The 23,481-nt window shown below is 29.5% G+C and overlaps 3 protein-coding genes across 3 annotated transcripts in view; 2 read left to right on the top strand and 1 right to left on the bottom strand.

Moving 5' to 3' along the window:
• Positions 1–203: 203 nt before the first annotated feature.
• On the top strand, positions 204–3,128 carry LOC123292989 (zinc finger protein 85-like). The gene is made up of 2 exons (XM_044873704.1): positions 204–2,344; positions 3,119–3,128. Exons 1-2 carry the CDS (start codon positions 204–206, stop codon positions 3,126–3,128), a joined length of 2,151 nt encoding a protein of 716 aa, XP_044729639.1.
• Positions 3,129–5,138: 2,010 nt separating this feature from the next.
• Positions 5,139–23,481, top strand: part of LOC123293746 (RNA helicase aquarius) — a 95,707-nt gene continuing 77,364 nt past the window's right edge. Inside the window, exons 1-6 of the mRNA XM_044874647.1 lie at positions 5,139–5,279; positions 5,369–5,469; positions 6,516–6,669; positions 6,769–6,927; positions 7,647–7,880; positions 7,939–8,097. Coding sequence (XP_044730582.1) covers positions 5,202–5,279; positions 5,369–5,469; positions 6,516–6,669; positions 6,769–6,927; positions 7,647–7,880; positions 7,939–8,097 — 885 coding nt within the window. The 5' untranslated portion in view covers positions 5,139–5,201. The remainder of the gene's footprint in view (positions 5,280–5,368; positions 5,470–6,515; positions 6,670–6,768; positions 6,928–7,646; positions 7,881–7,938; positions 8,098–23,481) is intronic.
• On the bottom strand, positions 11,204–17,094 carry LOC123293747 (probable G-protein coupled receptor Mth-like 5). Its single transcript, XM_044874648.1, has 6 exons — positions 16,229–17,094; positions 14,165–14,462; positions 13,196–13,274; positions 12,821–12,990; positions 12,616–12,751; positions 11,204–11,562 (listed from the first exon to the last, which is right to left on the bottom strand). The coding sequence occupies exons 1-6, from the start codon at positions 16,727–16,729 to the stop codon at positions 11,265–11,267; spliced, it is 1,482 nt and encodes a 493-aa protein (XP_044730583.1). The 5' UTR covers positions 16,730–17,094; the 3' UTR covers positions 11,204–11,264.

Genomic DNA, 23,481 nt, shown 5'->3' with positions numbered 1-23,481 from the left:
TAATGTATAAAACAACTAGCTAGTATAAAATGACTATCTCTCTTAATCTACACTCAATGTAAATAGTGTGTGTACACATTAGGGTACTAAAGAACATATTTTTATGTATAATATAATTTCTCATAAATTGTAAAAGAGACAGATGCTAATGTTAGTTTGTGAACCTTTGACGCTTTGAAGTCAACTAAAACTTCAAAAGTAAAATGTCAAGTTATTCAATTCATGGTATAAGTAATCTGTTAATGAAAAATGAAAACTTAAAAATCAACCATAAATCACATACAGAATCCAAAATTAAGAAAGAAATACTAGATGAAAAACCTTTTTCATGTGATGTTTGTTATAAGACATTTAACCAATTACACCATTTAGTTTCCCATAAACGGACTCATACTGGTGAAAAAAGTTTTTTGTGTGATTTTTGTGGCAAAGCATTTAGATACAAAAATAATTTAGTTGATCATAAACGAATTCATACAGGAGAAAAACCGTATGCTTGTGATGCATGTGATAAAACATTTACCACTCATAACGATTTAGTAAAACATAAACGAAAACATACTGGCGAGAAACCTTACACATGTGATGTTTGTGGAAAATCATTTACTCAAAAAGGTAATCTTGCCAAACATCAACGGATCCTTCATAAGGGAGAAAAACTTGGGAAAGATTTTCATTGTGATGCGTGTGATAAATCATATACTCAGAAATGTAATTTAATTAAACATCAACGAATTGTTCATACTGGAGAAAGACCTTTTGCATGTAATACATGCGATAAATCATTTGTGACTCGACCTCTTTTAGTAAAACATAAACGGAACGCTCATGGAGAAGAACCTGTTCCAAATGAAGATCGTGATAGAATATTTACTAATCACATGAATTTACTTGGAAATAAACGTATTCAAACTGGATTGGATTTACGTTTTCCTTATGATATTTGTGATAAAACATTTACCAACAACTATAATTTATTAACAAATCAAGGACAGCAAACTGGAGTGGATTTACGATTTCCATATGATGTGTATGATAAGACATTTAACCAGAAGTTAATTGAAAGCAGGCAAATTAATACTGAAGTGAATCCATTTTCATATGCTAGTGGTGTTAGCAATACTGCAGAAAAGACTGAACCTATACAAGCAGTCCCAGCTGCAACAAACCCATCTAGCTCATTTATTCCACATCCAGACAATTTACGCCCTTCAATTGACACCACTGTCCATTCTGTTGAAAGTATAAAAAGTGAGCAACAAATAGATGCAGAATCTACAATCAAAGATGAAAATATTGAAAATGAGCAACAATTTAATTCTGATATCAAAATTAAAGAGGAAGTTTTCAAAGAAACTGTTGTACCTGAAACAAAGCGAACTCGTACCAAGAAAAAAACATTTTCATATGTTTGCGATAGTAGTGAGAGTAGCGGAGAGGATTTCGATGCAGATCCATCGTTCATTCCATCCCCTGCAAATTCTCATGCCTCTGATCATTCTTTCGAAGATATAAAACCTGAACAAAAATTAGAAATAGATTTAATAATTAAAGATGAAAATATTAAAATTGAAGAACAAGAAGAGATAAAAGAAGAAATAAAAGAAAGCGAACAAAAAGACGTTGAGGAAAAACCTTTTACATGTGATGTGTGTGAGAAAACATTTGCTAAAAAAAGAAATTTACGTAGGCATAAAAGACATATTCATATTAAAGAAAAAAGTTTTGCTTGTGAAATGTGCGATAAAGTATTTAGATTCCGTAGAAATTTAATTGAACATGAAAGAATTCATACTGGACACAAACCTTTCGCTTGTGATATTTGCGATAAAGCATTTACAATCAATCGGAGTTTAGTCGAGCACAAAAGAATGCATGCTGGAGACAGGCCATTCGCTTGTGATCTTTGTGATAAATCATTTACCAGTAATAGAAGTTTAACTGCACATAAAGGTATTCATACTGGCAAAAAACCTCACTTATGTGAAGAATGTGGACGAGGATTTTCAAAAATGCTCGATCTTCAACGCCATAAGCGAATACATACCGGGGAAAAACCGTATACATGTGATTTTTGTGGTAAAACGTTTAGAAATCGTTGCAATTTAGTTGATCATAGACGGATTCATTCTGGTGAGAAACCATTTACATGTGAAATTTGTGCAAAATCATTTAACAAGAAACTGAACTTGAATAGACATAAAATCACGCATACTAAAGAGAGACCTTATTCATGTACTGTTTGTGGTAAAACATTTGGTTATAAATCGAGTTTAGTGGAACATGAACGAATTATACATAATGGTGAAAAAGAATTTTCATGTGATATTTGTAATAAAAGATTTCCGAGACAAAATTATTTAGTAAAACATAAAAAACTTCATACTCGAGAAAAACCAGTACAGATTTATACATGTGATATTTGTAGTAAAGAATTTGGAAGGCCAAATCATTTGGCTAATCATAAGAAATCTCATATTGATAAAGCTGTAAAAACGTTTTTGAAAAAGAGTAAAAATTTGTTAAAAAAAGGTATAAATTTATCTTTTCAAAATAAATATTGAAAGTTATTTTTCAATTATTGTAAATTGTTATTAAGGAATATCCGAAAAAAAATTGTAATAGTTTTTATTTTACAAATTAAATATTTATTATACTATTTTATTACTAGCTTTTTTTAACTTCATATATATGTATGCCCTGAAATTTTGCAAGTTAAATTTGACCCACTTTTCAGTGTCCGAAGGAGCTGAAATTTCGTGTGCATATATAGGGTGTCTCAGAAGTAACGGACACGTTGGTTGCATAAGGAAGAAAAAAAAATTCTACGCAAAGTCTTCTTCCATTTTTTTAAATAATGCACGGATAATTATCTATTAATGAAAATAATAAGCCAATTAGAAGCGCGCAACAGCGGTAAGACCGTGGAGAAGAGGGAGGGGAAATAGTAAGAAACTGCGAGAGCTTCAACGTTACGTTGGCATGTACTTGTGTAAATGTGTGAAAGTGTAGAACGGGGCGAATGTAAGTTTTTATTTAAGGTTATTTTAAAATTTTCTAAGGGGATGGATAAAACTCCCAATTTGTTTTTCAAATATTTGTATTTTCTCCTAATTAGCGTCCAATGATCCAATAGACCAGATTTTTTTTACGAATGACGAATGATTTCTGAGATATCGCTTATACCGAGTCGATTTCAGATGATTTTTCACAGGCTATGCGTCCAATCGTCAACTGAACTCGATTTTAGAAATTTTTAGGTCATATTTACCTTATAAACTTAGTTTAATAAAATTCCTAAACGAAAAATAATTTTCGATTTTTTCAAAAGGTTTATTTTTTGCAAAAAATCGAGAAAAAATTTGGGTTTCTGATTTCGAAAAAACTCCGTATATATGGTTATTTTGACCCTAAAAACGCAAAAATGTGGTATATTTAATGATTTGGCGAATGATTTCCGAAATATCGATTATATCGGATTTCGGATGATTCCTCAAAAGCCATACATCCAATCGTCGAATGGACTCGATTTTTGGGTCAAATATAACATATAAATTTAGTTTAATGAAATTCCTAAGCAAAAAAACAAAAAAATTTTCGATTTTTTCAAAGCGGTATTATCATTTTGTTGTATTAGAAGACATATCGGTCAAATACGCAATAAGTAAATCGTCATAGTTGTATAAGTAATAAACGGTTGGTGATACAAAAAAAATTAGTTTACAAAAAAGGTAGGTAATTTAATTATCTACATTAAAGGTTATTACCATTTTTGGTCTCAAGTGCGCGGTTATGGAAATATAGCCTAAAATGGTTTTCCTTAAAATAGAGGCGCTTCCCCCGCCTATTTTTGTAACGATTTTTTACATTTACATTCAGTATGTGGTACTGAACCTATTTAAATAAAAAAATAATTCCTGTAATTTAATACAAAAAAAAATCTCTGTAGTCTGAAGTATACTAGTTGACGCTACCTGCAAATATTACTTTCAAACTCCCTATATGTTATATTGGACTAAGAACCAGCCCCTGCCAGACATACGTTACAGTATAAAAGCTGAAAATTTTTATGCGTATTCTCACTGGTGTAGGGAACAATGTTTGGGGGTTGCAAACCTTGACTAACGGTGTCTTCGGTAGGTATCAGGTAATCTAGGGGCGCAGTACCTGAGCTCTCTCACGTTAAATTATAAAAGCTGAAATTTACACATAGTGTTCAAATGACCATTCTTAGTCAATATTGATAAGGCCAGACCTATCCGAAGGGACTAACAGTCCCCAGACGCGGTAGAAGGTTAAATGCACTGAGAAAGCATTGCTTAGGTACATGAAAGCATTTAAGAGAGTATTTACGCAGTTAAAATTTTATAATTAAAGAAAATACAATAATTTTTAAATAACCAGACATATTCGAAAGGTTGAACACCCTTTTAGAGTGAATAAAGGCCAGCTGTTAAGTTAAGTGAATTAGATTGTATATTTATTAAAATAAGTAAAATTGCAGTTTAATAAGGTCATAATCATGGAAGAAAATGTAGATTGTGTTTTTTCTGCATTTAACGGGAGTGTTAGACCCTTCGAATAGGTCTGGCCTTTTAAATATTCACTTAGAATGGTCATTTGAACACTCTGTGTAAATTTCAGCTTTTATAATTTAACGCGAGAGAGATATTTTACTGCGCCCCTTGATTACCTGATACCTACCGAAGGCACCGTTAGTCAAGGTTTGTAACCCCCAAACATTGTTCCCTACAAAAGTGAGGATACGCAAAAAAATTTCAGCTTTCATTCTTTAACGTATGTCTATCAGGCACTGCAAGCTCTTACTCTATATAGTTTTGGAGAAAATGGACACCTGAATGGACACCAATTATGTCCTAATTTGCACCTTCACAAGTAAACAATGATGTTTACGATAAAATTTTTCAAACAATAGTTGTTTATTTTTTTATTAAGACAAATTTTTTAATCTTAAACTTTTTCTTTTGGTTTAATCAAGGAATACAAAATAGCAGTATTATTTGGTTTAATACACCATTTTTGAAACGCTCTGTAGGGAATGTCATTTCTGTAAATCAAAATAATACTACAAACCGCCAACAGAGTTTGAAGCATGTAAAATTACTTTTATCACCGGGTTTGAAAGATTTGAAATGTTTTGATGTGTTCTATAAACATTTTATTAAACATTGATTATTAAAATGGCAACAAGTGTTAGTGTAAATACTAAACTTATTACTCCGACTGTTGAACAAATTAATGCAGATATCATAACACAGGTATACAAAATATATTGAAATACTTAAACGTAAATTACACTAACCTATAAAAATTTTCTTGGAATAATCTTTTAAATTTTTACGTTTAGCTTGCTGAAGAATATTGGGCTCCACATTCAAAGGATAATCATAAACCTTTCAATGCAAAAGTTATCGAGGATATATATCTTCAAGAAATCGTTGCGTATAAGTGAGTATTTGAAGTTAATAATATCCTTTTTATCTTGAATATCTTTGTTTACTTTTTTAAAAAAATATTCTGGAGGCTTAAATATCATTTAAAGTTTTCTGGAATTGGACATCGAAAAAGCTAAGAAGAGCTTTAATTATCTACCTTTGGTGAAACTTGTGATAGTTAATAGAATACGTGTTTTCTTTTTTTTAAATATTTTTTTACGAAGTGGCTATCCGCACATATACGCTTTCCCATCTGTATTGTGTATACCGTGGACGAGAGTATACCGCACACGGTATGTTACATTTCTGTAGAATACGCTTTCCCATCTGTATAATGTATACCGTGGACGAGAGTATACCGCACACGGTATGTTACATTTTTGTAGAATACGCTTTCCCATCTGTATAATGTATACCGTGGACGAGAGTATACCGCACACGGTATGTTACATTTCTGTAGAATACGCTTTCCCATCTGTATAATGTATACCGTGGACGAGAGTATACCGTACACGGTATGTTACATTTCTGTAGAATAAGCTTTCCCATCTGTATAATGTATACCGTGGACGAGAGTATACCGCACACGGTATGTTACATTTCTGTAGAATACGCTTTCCCATCTGTATAATGTATACCGTGGACGAGAGTATACCGCACACGGTATGTTACATTTCTGTAGAATACGCTTTCCCATCTGTATAATGTATACCGTGGACGAGACTATACCGCACACGGTATATTTCATTTGCTTCAAATAAGCCTTCCAATCTATATTGTGTATACCGTGGACGAGACTATACCGCACACGGTATAAGGGCTCGATGGCATAAAGAGTATACCGTGCACGGTATAAGGGCCCCACGGTATAAAAGGGCAAAAATAATTTCATACCGCGTCTAAATAGACCGTATAGCCACACCGATTATAATTTGATTTGAATGGTCGTAGATAAAAATTTAACGTTAATTTTTTCGATTTTGAGCTTATTTTTTAAATAATTTCCCAACTAATTTAATTGAAGTAGGTCAATCGTAAAATTTAAATATTTCTTTTCAGTTTCGCAATACGACGTATTATGGTATTAGAATTCAGTCAGTATTTAGAAAACTATTTGTGGCCAAATTTTACTTCCGAAAGTTCACAAGCACATCTTATGTCCATTGTGGTAATGCTAAATGAAAAATTTCGTGAACGGGTTCAAGCATGGCAGGTAAAAATTTGTTTTCATGTTTAATATTATTTAATTGCACAAAAGATTTTCAAGTATTTGTACAAATAATGGACCCTTAATAATTTATATTTCTTACAGGCAATCATTAAAAAACCCGAATGCTTTGGAGATTTTTTCCAAAATGTTTTAGCGTTATGCTTAAAAGAGAATGGATGTTCGTTAAAAGAAAAGACAGCGTTACTTGTATTTTTAAATCATTGTTTTAATAGTATGGAAGTTACAATATGTCGAGATCAGGTAAATTGTTTGATTTTAAATCAGCAAAAATTGTTTTTTCAATGAGATGCAAGAATTAAAAGGAGAAAATCTGTATAAGACTAGAAATAAATGTTTACAAGTAAGGAGATCATAATCAGTGTTTATACATTTTCTTCTTTTTAAATGACGAAAGTTTTTGGCTAAACATGGCGCACAAAATACAATTTATTATCCTGTGACCACTCACTAGAGCAAAGTGATGGGATCTTAACAGGGCACTATCAATTGAACACCACCTACTACCTTCATAACATGAGGATCTATGATGATCTCCCTTGTAGGGCTTGTAAGCAGGACGATGAAACCTCCATACATACATTTGTTCCTGCAGAAGTCTGCAGGACGTCAGGTTTAGTAAGTTTGGGTCTCAAATCTTGAATCTATGAATCCTGGGATAAATGCCAGCAAAGAATCTGTGGACTTTTTGCGTGGTATCTGGCATCAACAGAATCCTTTAAATTCATATGCTTAAAATAGCATCTTTTACCCCGAGACGTCTCGCCTGCGGGTGATAGGTTGCTCTCAAGTAGGGCACAGAGAAACCTTTGGTTTATTTGCTATGGACCCATTTGCGAGACCCCTTTTTTTGGTTCAAAAGATTGGAAGCTAAAAATATGTATTTTTTAGTAAAGTTATTACTTAGTTTTAATTCAATTTCGTTCTCAGTTTGTTTGATCGATCGAATTTCGTGTTTATAGGTTAAAAGATTAGTGTCGTTATCAATGTGGATTTCTTTACAACCAGCCAGACGTGAACAAGAATTTAAATCGTATCCAAAATGGCGTAAATATTGGCGTGCAATTAAGAAAAAAGACAATCCTGATCAAATTGAACGTTTAACATGGGAACGAATGTTTTTACATCGTTTAATGTTAAATTTTATAAAAATATTAGAAAGTATACCTGCAGAAGGTGATATATCGGAGGATAAGGTAAGATTTTTTACCACTTTTATAAACTTTAGAAATCCATAATGATATCTTTGTCTAGGTACGATATTGTGAACGATTTCTTGAATTAATAATCGATTTGGAAGCATTATTACCAACTAGAAGATTCTTTAACACTGTTCTGGATGATTGTCATGTAGTGGTACGATGTCAATTGGCTCCATTAACTACACGACCTGAAGGTCATCTTTTCAGTCAGGTGAGTGTTTGAATTTTTGTTTATAATGCTGTATCTGCGGCACAAAATGCCTCAGTATTCAAAAAAATTAACCTGTATTGAAAAAAAAATTAAAACTTTACGAGAAAACACGGTTTTATTGCGAAAAAATCTTGCGTTTTTCATCATTTATTTTCTCGGCTTGTATGACTTGCAGGAAATCCATTCGAGGCTCAGATTGTAACTCTTTATGATATTTGTACAAAAATTTACTTCGCAAAATAATATAAAGTTTCAGCACAAAATACGTGCTTCGAAAAAGCCTTGCGCGATCGGTAACGAAACAATAATTTAAAAAAAATAATTTTCTTTATCGAGAGTTGTTATAAAACTCGCAGATGATTGATGAGACCGTGGAAACGCATAGAAAAACGGGAATTTACAAACTGTAACAGGTGATCGATACAACACTAGACATATAGTTTGTAAATTCCCGTTGTTCATTATGCAGAGATTGTAGCTTAACGAAGAAAACGTTTCTTATTAAAATAATTGTACGCTGCTTTTCTGCAGTACTTATTCTTGCATTTTTGCAAATTGTACTAATTATCCGGAGAAAAGCCGGAGGTGTTAATTTTTTTTAATGAAAATTCTCTGCCTGCACTATTATTGGAAATTTTTGGTAGTAAATTAAAAACTAAAATATATGTTTAAACTTTTTATTTTTAATTTTAAATATGTTTATATTAAGTACAAAATACGCGTATAAGTACAAAATTCTTGTATAATCAATAATTTAAGGCAATTTGTGGGTGGAATATTGAGAGATAACATTTCTTAAAAATCTAGTGGAATGCACTTGTGGGAATTTTTTTTAAATATTTAAATAAAATGTTAATATTTTATTCGTATAAATTTGAACACTTAAAAGTATGTATAAAACAGCCAAATTTTTAAACTTTATTATAGATATAGTTGAAGACGATACGAAAACGATTTTAGAAAAATTGATATATAATTGATAAGCAATTAGGGATTTATTAAGAGGATTTTTTATTGAATACCAAAACTCAAGAGTGCATTTGGGAAAGTGTTGAAAAATTACTTGTAGTTTTTATCGATTAATAATATTGGTGCGAAATATGTGCTGATTATTAAAAACCGGTAGTAATAAAATTTCGTTATTTTTATATTCGTTTTCTTTCGGATTGTATTTATATATTCGTTTTCTTTCGGATTGTATTTTTTGCAAATTTAGCTTAAATAGTCAATTTTAGTGTATTAACTTAACTACATACACTTGTCATGGAAATTGTTGCTTTATAAAATTTTTTAAAGTGTTTTAAACAATGTTTTTAATAAACAGCTAAAAGAAGTGTTTAATTATTAACAAAATTGAGCTTTTTTTAAATAAGACACATTTTGACAAACATTATCTAAATGAAACAATTCTAATAAATACTTAAAAGGCTACTTTTTGTAGCCAGTTTATATCAATTTTGGCTTTGATGTGATTATACAGTTTTTGTTATAAATTTATTTTTAAATTAAATTAAATTTTAAATTTCTAAGGTTTGAATCACACATAACATGTTTAAATTTCGTCAGCCATTTAAAAAAATTATATATATTTATTATTAAATTAATTATATAAATAGCTTTTTTAGTATAATTCTGAATTAAATAATAAATTTTAAAATTTAAGGCTGTTGTATAAGGCGCAGATATTATCGTAAAAAATAAAGTGTATTGTCGTAAAAAGTCTCTCTTCTCTCTTCAACTACTTACATACACTCTATGGTCGGTTCTGTTCAACAATAAAATTCATTTACTTTGAGTAATTATATCTCAGTAATGAAACTATCAATAATTTTGGTTTTTTTGAAAACTCTTAAATCTAGTTTTTTTCTAGAGTTAAAAATTCATACTATAATATCCTTAATATGTACAAAAAATATTATAATTTTCTGACACTTTGCCTCTTCGAGGGTGGCAATAACCTTAATATGTATAAAATATTTTATAGAGAATATCCTCACACTACGTTCATAGCTAGACAACAGCCTTAAACAAAATGTAATTACAATAAAAAATGCAAAACTTTATTTTAAATATTGTAGTACGTGAAGCGGTTTTCTATTAAATGAAATATTTCAAAGATTGTCAATTTGAACCTATATCAACGGTATGGCTAATATAAAAATGTTAATTGAATTTTATTACTACGACCATGATTTTATTAAATTTCGTTGAACTCTAAAAATGCTTATACTGACCAAAATTGATCAATCATAAAATAACGAGTATTATATTTTAATATAACATCTGCCTTCGCGTTTTTTGAACATAAGTATGTAGTTACTAGTGATGGAACGAATGTTGTATTTTGTACATTCATGAATACGTGTGCTAATGCGAATGTTAATGTTAACTATTAAATGAAGCGCTCACAAATTGTTATGTATTAACTTAAAACTTATAAATCTCCATTACCGAAAAATCTGAAAATGCCTTTGATCTTTTTCGCACCCTTGAAAATGTGTATTTTTGTTTTTAAAAACGAGTATTTTAGATTTTTAATCTCTTATTATCTCGATTTACTAGCAATTTGAACCATCGGAAAGAAATCTCTTTTATCTGGTCATGTATCTCTTACTACAGATTAAATAATTTATCAACTGTAAATAGTCTTTATATCTTCGAAAGTGTAAATTTAAAAGAAATTAGTACATTATTTTTTTAATTTAAAAAATATCCTTATATATGTCCTAAAACACACCGTACTTATAAGTCCATTAAAAGCAAACTTCAGTTTGTTTTGATTTGAGGCTAGTTGTTTGTTTTTTTTTTTTTCTCCAAATATAGTAAATTTATTTTACTTCTGCAAGTAAATAAAAAATATAAATCTTATATATAATATAATAATTAGTTGTTTTTTCATTATATATCTGTATAAAATTTTATTTATTTTTTTGTCTAAAACATTCTCTCCGTTTCTTACGAATGCGAATGTTAAAAAATATGCGAATATTCGTCACATCACTAGTAGTTATAATTTCAAAATTTATAAGGCTCTCTAGTTAAAATATCTAAATAAATTATTACATCATCGGTAATGATAATTGAATAAAATTTTTTTATTAAAAAAATTAATCTTTTATAATTTATAATCTCATCTCTCTCAGTCTTGAATTTCCTTTTCTTTCTTTTTAATAAATACCACTATCCATAGCTTGCATTTCATCACCCCAATCACCACCTGGTGATGTTGTACACTCTGGTTCAGGACGGCAACATGGACATATACAATCAGCATAACAACATGATTTTCGTAATAAATAAAATACATGTTTTTGGTCAAATACAGTTACATATAAAATTAATGGAGCTTGTAATGAATTCACTATCACATACGAGTAAAATAATGGATCAAATTTTAACCATGACATTAATAGGAACAACCAGGATACTGTCATGATGATGAATAATAAACAGAACATTCGAAAACTAGAAAAAAGAAAGACAAAATTTGTGTTATAGGACATTAATTTGCTGAAGCTAAAGTTACTGTGATTTGATTTCTTGCTCTCTAGGATCATTGCTAAGAGAGTCAAACAAAAAAATTACGACTATATCGCATAGTATATAGTTTATATAGAACTCTTGGCGACGGCCATTAGAACGCACTCGATTGATATTGAGCCGAAAGTAGAGCATGGAAATAGAAATACATGGACTGTCTCATGGAAGCAGCCATGATTTTTTTTTCGTTCCGAACGATGTAAAATCGCCCATGTCTATCCCAATGCCTTTGAATAATCGACGAATACTTGCCTCAAAACTGACTGTATATTGTGCGGGAGCTCGTATAGTTTGTCTAATCTTGGATAATTTCTTCAAATCTGGGTTTTATATGGAAATTATCAGTAAAAATTATTACCAATTTTCAATTAAAAATTTAGTGGTTTATGGGCACTTCTAGAGAGTTTTCTGCTTTAAATTTCTTTCTCTATTTGTATTACCCGGCGTAAGTGTCAATTAACGTGCTATTTTTTCTAAATAAATGTCACGATTTTTTCTAAAGAAATTTTTAGTGAAGCCATTATCGTGCCGTATGACAATTTTGTCGTACCGAAATGGACTATTATTATTCTAAGATATAGCACGTAAAAAAATTCATGTAATCTAACTTTCTACCGCGTAGTAAATAAACTTCTGGATTGATTTGGAGCATTTTCTCTCATAGGAATTCTGGAAAAATGTTCCGCATCGACTCAAAAGCTTATTTACTACGCGGAAGAAAGTTAGGGTTCATGGTTTTTTTCTACGTGCTATATCCTAGAATATGTGCTATGCGTAAACAAACTATGTGTCTTTACCATTTATAGTCTACGATTTAACTACAACAGCAAACGAGTGTGCGTTCGTTAGTAATATATTACTTCATAGTGAACTTTGTGATCGATGGCGTGCCATTGGTTCGCCACCCTTGCCCTATATTTTATATTGACCACAATTTTACAGTTTTATTTTTAATTTTTAATTTAATATAGTACATACTTATGACGCAATTTATGATGAATTCTTCCATATGTTTGCATTTTATTTATAATATTTTGTGTTGAAACGTAGAAAAGTATATTTACAAGTATAATACACGCAATCGGTGAGAAGAAAACCGCCATACCCAACCAACCTACAAATAAAATTTTTGCGATGGATTATTAGGTTTGAACATTTCTTAATTATATCTAATTGTACTTACCAATTGTTTCTTGCCCGTGAAGAATAGATATAGTTGGAGCTTTGGGATCATTAAACATAAAATGAGCAAATAATGCAACTGCAGCGAGCGTTAATGTACTACCCCATGTATAGAATGAATAATGACAATATTTACGTCCATCTGTTACACGTAAAAATACATTTCTGGACCTAAAAAGTATAAGCATTAAAATCAAAACCTAATTTTACAGTAGACTCATATAAGTTTTAATGAACTAGCATTAATAAAAGAATTGTCTTAATTTCTTTGTTTATTCTGTTCTGCAATGCTTGCTTGTTAAAAGTAAACACATTTAATAGGCTTACGAATAGAAAAGAAGGTTGAAAACGTAAAAAATATAAGTGAAAAAATTACTTGAACATTTTCCATATATAAAATCCCAGGCTGTTTAGCCAGAAAAATGCGCCTAGTAAGCTGAAATACACAAATATATCTGAAATAAAATATAAATTAATATAATTAGTAACGTGTTCCCAATATTTAGACTACTTTAGGTGGCGTCAATTTGATTAAATAATTTAAGCATTGAAAATTAAATTATGAACGGAAAAGGTCAAATAGTTCCAGAAAATAGTGATTGGGATCGCATTAAATGTTCCAAAGTTAATACTGGTATGATCGAAATTAATTTTTCTAATTTATGCCCGATCAACTTCGAAAAATGGGTTAAATTAAAAACCAATAAAAGCTATCTAAGGGCTTTATTGATAATAATATATTAACCTTCATGTAGATATGTGACATTCCATTTTATCAAAAAGGTTTGTAAAGTTAGGTTTGCAATTACTAATGTAAAATCGAATAGATGCCATTAAGTATGCCATGCCATTTGAGAAAACGCTGCTTCACTGCCTATAAAATCCGTAAGCGATGCTAATTTTTTTTACCCATTATGGATATTCCAATTGTTCATGTTTTTCTGCCAATGTGCCCAAAAATACAATTATATCAGGCAAAGGATTTAGAAATCTTTCCAAAAAGCTTCCTCGTATAACATGACTAAAAGAAGTAAATTTCCTTTTCCGAGAAATTGTCTTCAAATTGACTAAGGAATAGACACTTCGTTCGCGATCGATCATTTGCCCATTCCTGTGCTAGAGGGTATATAACACCTAGATTTGTAATGCTGGAAGGAGATCTATTCTTGGATTCTTAGTTAATGATTCAAGAACTGTCAATTCTTAGACTTTAATTTATGAAATAATTTTTGTCTACTGTCTTTCGAATCTTTATTTTCCAAACAAAGCAATTTGACCTTTTTTATTCAGACATTAATTTCGATGCTTAAAGTTTTTGCCATCTTCTAGACTATTTTCTACTAACCTGCAGTCAAAAAACTAAAATGATTTTTTAATTCCGTAAAAATTCGTATTACATCCGCCACTGTACTAACAATAAAACATACTGATATTGTTGTAACAATGTTGCCAGTTAAATCCCTTAATGTTGGTATTACAAAATATACAATAGCCACAAATAAATAACATATAAGGGCAATTACATGAAATATTGGATTTATTACTTTTCGTATTAAGAAATCCACATCCGTCCATGATGTTAATATTTCTGGAGTGCATATTAATGCAAACTGTGAAACTAATGTACCATTTTGATCAAGTCTCTGAAAATGAATGAAAACCATAATTTGTATTAATTAGTTTTTAAATTAATAGTTATTAGTTGGTTATGAACTGATAACTTTCTGCACCTATAAACTAAGATAAAACTTAGTTTATTAGGTTCGACAATTGAATTAATAGTTGCTGTCGTATACGATTTAGGCATTATCTAGAAAATTATTCATCCAATTGGAATCCTTACGAAAACTCTTAAGAAAATAGCCTTAGATAGCGGGTTATATAAAATTCGGAAACAAATTTTTTTTTTCGATTTTTTATAAAAGAGGTATCTCTGTGTCAAATAAAACGTACATTTATGTATATAATATATATCTCTATGTAAATCCGTGCATTTTTTGTGACACAGAGGTACGTACCCACCTTAAGAAAAAAACAAAAAAATCGAGAAAATTATTGTATTTTTTATTTTGATAAAACTAAGTTTTTAAAGTAATTTGATTCAAATATCGGGTCTATTTAACGATCGAATGAGTAGTTTTTGTGATACCGCCTGAAATCATATACGACAGCGGTATCTCGGAGATTTTAGAAAATATTTCTGAAGATATTTATCCTGTCGTTAAACGAACCAAATTTTGCTGTTTTCTGCCCAAATGACCATAAAAATTCTAAGAACGTAGATAATTTTCATTAACGAATTTAACAGGTGGACAAAGGAGAATTTGCCACCCCTCCCCCAAAGGATAAAAAAGTGAATATATTTGGTATAAAAACGAATGGTGGGGAGAGGTGCTGAAAACTATAGTTTCAGGGCCCCTAAATGTCCTGAAAACTATAGTTTCAGGGCCCCTACTTTCTTAAATTACCTGCTATCCAATCAAAGTATTTATTCTCTGATCGAATAGATCATTTTAAATTCCTGGTTCGTGTAAATAGACTTTGCTACTAATGTAAGACTTTGATATAAATAGTTAATTACTATTTGTTGTAAAAACGCTTATTGTTTAAAAAACAATATTGTAGTAAAAAATTAATAATTAATCTTTGGTAAAAATAGTTTTTTATAATTTTATATTATTTTTTAAGACCAAAAAACTAGTGAAGGTCTTTTAGAAATAGCCGTCATGAATATCCAATATTTCAAAAATTGGTGATTTTAGGCAAAATACTTTTAATATATAACTAACATTTTGAGACAGGCTTTTGTATTTAAGCCTTATTGGGCAACTGCGTCAATCTTGAATCTTGAAGTATCTAATTCAAGACAAAAATCCTTTGATTATAATTTGAAATAACCAAGTGATGATTGAGAATTTTCTCTTGGGAATTTTATTTTGTGTAAAATAATATTTTTATAGTAATAATACTGATTTAATTTTCCAAATCTCTTGTGAATATTTAAAATTAAACTATACATTTACTTAAAAAAGTATCACTAAACTTTGTTAGCAAACTTTTTGGGAATGTTTTTTTTTAACATAATAATAATAACGGGCATTTTTCTAAAGGCTGTTTTACATGTATGATATTACACTTTAAAATTTAAGTGGTGATTTTACGAAGCTTACAATCCGAACGATTTCATGCATAAGATTGTTAAAATTAACACGAACGCTATTTCCTACAAGAAAGCATAATGGTATCAATGCATACGACGCTTTTCCGTGTAAACGTGTGGGGTACCAAGCATGCCAGAAAAGTCCTTAATAAGGATGTACGCGTCCGTCTGAAAGTTTATGCGCTTTCTTATTCTACGGAAAGAGGGTTCGTGTATGGCTAATGATTGTTAATGTATCTAATGCAATACCTTGTCTAAACAATACTGTCCAGTCTCATAATCATGATATCGGGATTCTTTACCCTCAATTGGTTCCGCTTCAACATCCTCAGGTGTATCATGATGTATAAAATGTCGTAGCGTACCACTCGGCAACAATAACAAACGATCAATACTGTTATCATAATGATAAACTTGCCACTGTTGTGTCGTACTACAAATCGGTAAACCAATTGCTAATTTTATAATTGCATCTGGTTCAATTTGTACATTATCCACCCGACCATCTGGACTTGTAAATATCGGCTTCCAAACAGTTGAATCCGTTTCATTTACATGCGTACAACGTGATCCCACTAATATTTCATATTCTTCACAACATTTATTTACACGTATAACTTTTTTACCGCTTGTAGTGTGAATCTGACTTCCGTATATTGTTTCTGTTTGGATTGCGCAAACGCAATATATAAACATAACCACCATACTCAAGGTCATTGACGTTTTTAAATTAATAGTTTTCGAACACATTTTGTTTTGATTTTTTTGAAAATTATTTAATATTTTTATGTAACAAATTAATTTATGAATGTCATTAAATGCATTTTTTTAAAATTAAAATGTGCTGACTAATAAAAAACACTTTATTTATAGAGAGTTTAGTTTTCAAGACATGGTTTAGAGTTGATTTAGATGAGAGACTACTCTTCCAGTGTTATTTCAAACAGAATTAATATGGCTTGTTTATTTTATGTTGTTACCTATTATGAAAGGGGATTGTCTGTCCTTATTCACCTTTTTACAAATTGCACACCTTTCGATCTTTTTCTATTAGATTGCTTATTGATGGATTACACTTTTAAAGTAAAATAAAAAAGAATTTTTAAAAAAAGTCACTTTTTAATTTAACAAATTATTTCCAACTGTTGTCTTAAATCACTTTTATTTCAGTTGGATGTTACCTGTATAATAAAGTATGAATCATAGACATGATGATTAAATAATACCTGATGATTTTGTGGAAATTATTAGAATAGTCTCTTATGCAAATTTTATCATACCTACAAAATATAATAGGTTTTAATTTGTTTAATAACTTTTAATTTATTATTCTAACGACCTACCTTTATTATATTGAAATATTTCTTATTCATATAAATTGACGACTTTTGCAAAAATAATTTTAATTATTCTAGTTTTGAATTATTTATGTAGCTAATGTTTATAAATTTGTCATTATGGAATATTTTTTCTTAGGTGTGTTTATATTACTATGAAAATATTCGACTAAATTCCAAAGGGCTTATTAAGCATATTTTCTTTATCTTTCATTAACTAAGACGTAGCTACATCTATTTGAAAACGAGTTTTTCAATCTATTCCAATGAGTAAATTTGGGACTTTGGTTAAATCCAAAATTATTATGGTTGAATGATTGACAAAGCTGTTGTGGAAAAAATGGATAATAGGCTAATACCTAAATATTATCAGCATGTTAGTTTTTATTTTTACTGAATCTAATAACTTTTATTGTCTTTTTTATACCCTGTATATATGAAATATATATATCAAGGCATATTAATTTTAGTCCCAAGTTGGTAAGGCTTAGAAATATTGATAATACGGAAAAAATTTTGGTATAAGTGCTCACCAAATCACCTAATTAGTAAATTTCCGGTTGTCGGTCCGTATGTCTGCCTGTGAACACTATAACAAAAAAACGAAAAGAGATATCTTTAAAGCGTGTTCAGGACATTAAAAATGAGATCGAGTTCGTTAATGAGCAATATAGATCAATCGGGTCCATCTTTTAAACTGTTAGAGATAGAACAAAAGTTTAAATATAAAAAATGTTCTTTATAAAAAAAAAACTTTTGTTTAAAACACCTTTTCGTAAACGTCACTGTCTATCCGTGAGGGTGCAAATTAGGACAAAACTTTGATGTCCATTTTCTTCAAAACTATAAAGATAGAGAGTTGAGAATTTGCAGGTAGCTTCGACTAGTGGTTTTTTGAAACATTCTCGAAAAACGAAAAAAATTCTAGAAAATACTTTAATCTTTCCGAAATTTTCGAAACCAAATAAATAGTTGCCGAAAGGCTTAATTGTGGTGGCCATAATTCTGACTTTTTTAAATTCTTCTAATTTATAAAAAAAAATAATGCAAGCACTAATATTAAACACTTTCTATAAAGGGTATTTCAACAGTTAACTCAGTCAATTGTTTGTTTTCACTTGTTTTTACATAATTTTACGTTTTTTTAAGTTTTGAAAATTAATTTATAAATGAATTTTTTTAGAAATTCAATCGACTAGTGAAATTTATTTTTGAAATGTAACTTTTTTGTAATTTTATCTTTACTTCTAAAGGTAAAGAGAAAGTATGTTTTGTATAAATTGTGTCATTTATGCACATACTGGAATGATACACACTCGCTTCGCTGGGTTTAAAAGTAAAGATTAATAAAGATTGCTCTCGCTTATCCCCTTTCTATAACACTCGAAATAATGGTAAGGATTGTTTTACACAGGTAAAATATATGTATGGTTTTCTATTTTTTTTAAAATGTATAATAGTCGTAATTATTCATTGAGTATATCAGAAAGATGGCCGTGAAATATTTTATATTGACTATTGTTACAGAAATCTGTAATTTATGGTAATGTCAAATGACTACTTTTACAGAAACCTGTAATTTATGGTAATGTCAAATTAAATTAAGTTTTAAATTTTTTTTATATTTTATTAATATATTTTTATAAATTATATCTCATGTGTTATTCTGAAGTATGAGCTATATTCCTGTACAGTTCCATTAAAAACCATTTGCTAGTTTTAGCGTGAAAGCGTAAAAAACAAACAAACAAACAAACATGCTTACTTTCGCATTTATAATATATATAGAGATATAGAGATGTAGGTTGTTTTTGATAAGACGAATGCCATATTTTATCGCATATAATTGATGTATTTGATAAATGTTTGTACGGGAATATTCAGTATAACATAATTTAAATATTTAAAAAGTAAATAAATAAATGGGTCATTAGCACTATACCCAGCACCAGATTATAACAGTTTAGTCTTAGAAATCTTATAAATATATATTTTTAATCCGATATCCGCTATTTAATCCGCTACATTTCGGTAGCTACGAAACGGGTAGTTTAAAAAAATTTTAATGGAGATACTGACTGTTCAATTTTGAAAGATACGAACATTGTTATATTGATAGAAAAGTTATTTTAACTTATTTTTGTGTTCTATGCAACAAAGCTAACATAATTGAAAATCACTTGCCTATCCTAATCAGTTATTGGATGTTGTTATACCATGTATATATGAAATATACATAGTATATTAAGTTTAGTCCCAAGTTTGTAACGCTTGAAAATATTGATGCTACGAAAAAAATTTTAGTATAGGTGTTCATAGAATCACCTAATTAGTCCATTTCCGGTTGTCTGTCCGTTTGTCTGTCCGTAAGCACGATAACTCAAAAACGAAAACAGATATCAAAATAAAATTTTTATAGCGTGCTTAGGACGTAAAAAGTGAGGTCGAGTTCGTAAATGAGCAACATTGGTCAATCGGGTCTTGGGTCGTAGGACCCATCTTGTAAACCTTTAGAGATAGAACAAAAGTTTAAATGTAAAAAATGTTCTTTATAAAAAAATTAACATTTTTTGTTTGAAACGTTTTTCGTAAACGTCACTGTTTACCCGTGAGAGCATAAATTTTACGCAAATTGTATAGTATTATATGGGTATATCAGTTATAGTATATGTGTGACATGTATGTATGTGTAATATGACAGTGTAATCAACACTGTCTATACATGGTATTTCAACAATTAACTCAGTCAATTGTTTGTTTTCACTTGTTTTTTAATATTATTAAATTCAACTTATTCTTTTTTTTAAACACTACAAACATTGTACAGAATATGTCATAAAAAAGGGATAGGAAAAATGAAAGGAAGGGCCTTTATCCAAACTTAATGGAAATTCATAGAAAACCAACAAAAACAAAAATTTTATTTTTTTTAAATTGATTTGCTAAGTTTATATACTATACATCACATTTAAAACTATAAAATAGGCAAATCAATATAAATTCAATTCCGTATTATATTGCGTGATAATCAAACGCACTTAATAATTCATAACACAGTTAATATACAGAATGCTCCAGGAATGTTATTGAGTTTTTCAATTAAGATTTCAGCGTCATAAAGAGATATGAAGCGTTTATAGTGTGTTCAGGACGTATAAAAGTGAGGTTGAGCTCGTAATTGAGCTGCATAGGTCAATTGAGTCTTGGGTCCGTAGGGAACTGATCAATGTTTACCTCTCTCTAATAATTCGATAATCGTTTTCTTGTTTCGTTCAAAAGTTTATCGCTTACAAACACATTTTTTGATATACTTAGTGTCACAAAATATATCTAATGTATATAAGATGTTGTGCATTTTTATTGACCGCAAGTACATGATAGATAAAAAATTTACATCAATAGAAAATTTCCTTGTTGTTTTATAAAAATGATGCGTTGTTTAATTTAAGAGCTTTCCAGCGTAATAATTATTTTTTTAAATTATCTGTGAGCATAGACTACGTCATTTTAAGGTTGTTGAGGCAATTCAAAAAAAAAACAACATTAACTTAAATTTTAAAATTTCGATAAATGCTTGTTCTTAAACATGGTACAATTAAATTTTTAAAAAGATTGTCTGAAAATTATACAGGTTGTTCAGAAAATAAGTTACCATAAATTAACATTAGTTCTTATTGGAAAGTCATAATGTAAAAATAATAATTTAAGGTATAATTTTTTTATTAAAAAAATGTTTACTGAAAATTACAATTAATATATAAGAAAAATTACTTTCTAAAAAACTTATTATTTTCAGATAATCTTTAAAAAAATTTAGGAACAATTTCTCAAAATTTTAAGTTTTGTAACGCCTCAACAACCTTAAGTGTTAATTAGTTTTTTATTTTTAGTACTTGTTTCATTTAAGGATAAAATTACACTTTTGACGTCAATATGTAATTTTAATTACTAGCTAATTAGATACATTTGTATATACATATTGATAAATGTATAATGATTAGAATTGTATTTGTCTGTTATTTCGACATCAGAGGTCTATTGTGTCCACTTTAGGTAGTTCACTCACAATAAAAAAGTTATTAATAAAAAATTCTTAGTGGGGTAAATCTACCGAATTTTGATAATCAATTCGTAAAATTTTGGGAGAAGGTTAATTTTTGTTTAATAGGGTTCTTTCGTTTTAAAAGCAGAGAAAAAGATTTTTCCGATTTCGGAACATTCCGCACGGTCTTGTACACACGGTTTTGGGACAATTTATCTCTACAATGTTTTCGTTGGTGACGTTTCCTTAAATATCTCTGCTTCTATTGATCGGATTGCAGCGAATAAAAAAAAAAATTGTTTTCTATGAATTTCTGCATCGACTTTGCATGCTATCGAACTGAAAAATTCTGGAAAAAGATGTAAGCTTTTATATAATGTAGCTTTTATACTTTAACGTATGCCTGGCAGGCGCTGGCTCTTAGTCCATACCGTGCTTATACATTTTTAAATAATACATATTTGTGATTGATTATGTAGCATGGCAATGAATTGCCATCTGTGAAAGAAAAAATAGAACTATTGTTAAATTTTAGTACACGAGCGCTATCTGTGAACAGGGAATAAAACTATAATTAATTTTACAACACGTGCACCAACTTTAAATAAAAAATGTGGAGAAATCAAATGCGAGTTTCATTGTATTTCTAATTCACCTTTAGATAGTACCTCAAGTATGATTTTTTTAGTGGTGCGCGCAAAGAAGTTTCACTTCAAAAATTAGCTGTGAATAGAATTAAATCTCTGCCTTCTGTTCTTCAAATCGATACGCTGGTGTCTGAGTAAAAGGACCGTTATTAGAATTGGTGGTTTTATCAATTCCTTGTCGCCAAAATATATTACAACCATTCCCAAGGCCCATTCTGGAGTCAATTTCTCAAGTCGTTGGCTCCTTTTATCAACAATAAAATTGTCGTTTAAAAATATCTAAAGGCCTCTCATTAAAAAAACCACATGCTTACTACATTTTTTTTTAGTTTGGAATTCGGAATAATAAAAAACAACTTAATTATTAGTTTTTATTAATTAAATAACATATTATTTATTAATTATATATACAAACATGTTTTACATTTCTGAATTAATACAAAAAAAAAAAACTAAGTTTTTATAATGAGATTCATTATACAAAAATATATAAATTTTTCCCAAAAAAAAAAAAAAAATTTATTGCATGTACAAAAATTATATTCAAGGTTAAATTGGTTTTTCCCTCATACATATACTCTGACGTCATCATTTAATTCCAAAATAGTCAACTTAAGAAGTTATGTTAGAAAAATTACCGTAAAATGACACAAAAAATTAATTATTTTACTAGGAACTTGACTAAAAACGGTAAATTTTTGATTAATTATCTTCTTTTTTTCCATTTTAATAATTATAAAATGTCGCAAAATGAACTTAATGGGTATGAATTTCTTATAACTTGTTACAAATTATGTAATTTTATTTTGAAAATTAACGGTCGACTCTTTTAAATCGTTTAAGCGAATTTTTCGATAGTTTATTGTGCGAATTGTACCCTTAAGATTTATTGTTTTGTACGAAATCGGTGGTGTATCTAACGTTCAAAAGGGCAAACTAGATGGGGTATTGATATATTACGGTTCAAACCATAACCCACATTTTGCATCACTTGTGTTTCCATAAAATTGCGAAATTTACTCCTGATTAACTAATCTGAACAACGCTGAAAAACGCTGACAGCCATTTTGGTGACGTAATATTGGTAAAAACAACAGCCGTGTGTGTAATTATTATATGTATAAAATAAAGTTGATGGTAACATAACCTACAATTACTATGAAAGCCATCAACAAATTAATAATTAGTGCATATTATTTTTGCCTATATGATGTCACATCATGGCGGCTCGTGATCTAGGTCACGTAATATACAGATTAAAAATTACGACTTTTAATTTTAATATAATAAAACAATAATGTGCTTTTATGACTCAAAATCAGAATATTTAAGTATATTTCTACATAAATTTTAATTTTTATCAAACATAATTTATTTTTCGCTACCGAAAGTACTCTATTAAAATCTGCCCAATTGTGGTAGCAACTAATCGACATCTTTTTATTGAGCTTGATTTAGAAACTGATTGACGTTTGC

This window comes from Chrysoperla carnea, chromosome 2, assembly GCF_905475395.1.
Source record: "Chrysoperla carnea chromosome 2, inChrCarn1.1, whole genome shotgun sequence".
Classification (NCBI taxonomy): Eukaryota; Metazoa; Arthropoda; class Insecta; order Neuroptera; family Chrysopidae; genus Chrysoperla; species Chrysoperla carnea.
The sequence above is the reverse complement of the archived record's forward strand: the minus strand, read 5'-3'. Positions and strand labels throughout refer to the sequence as shown.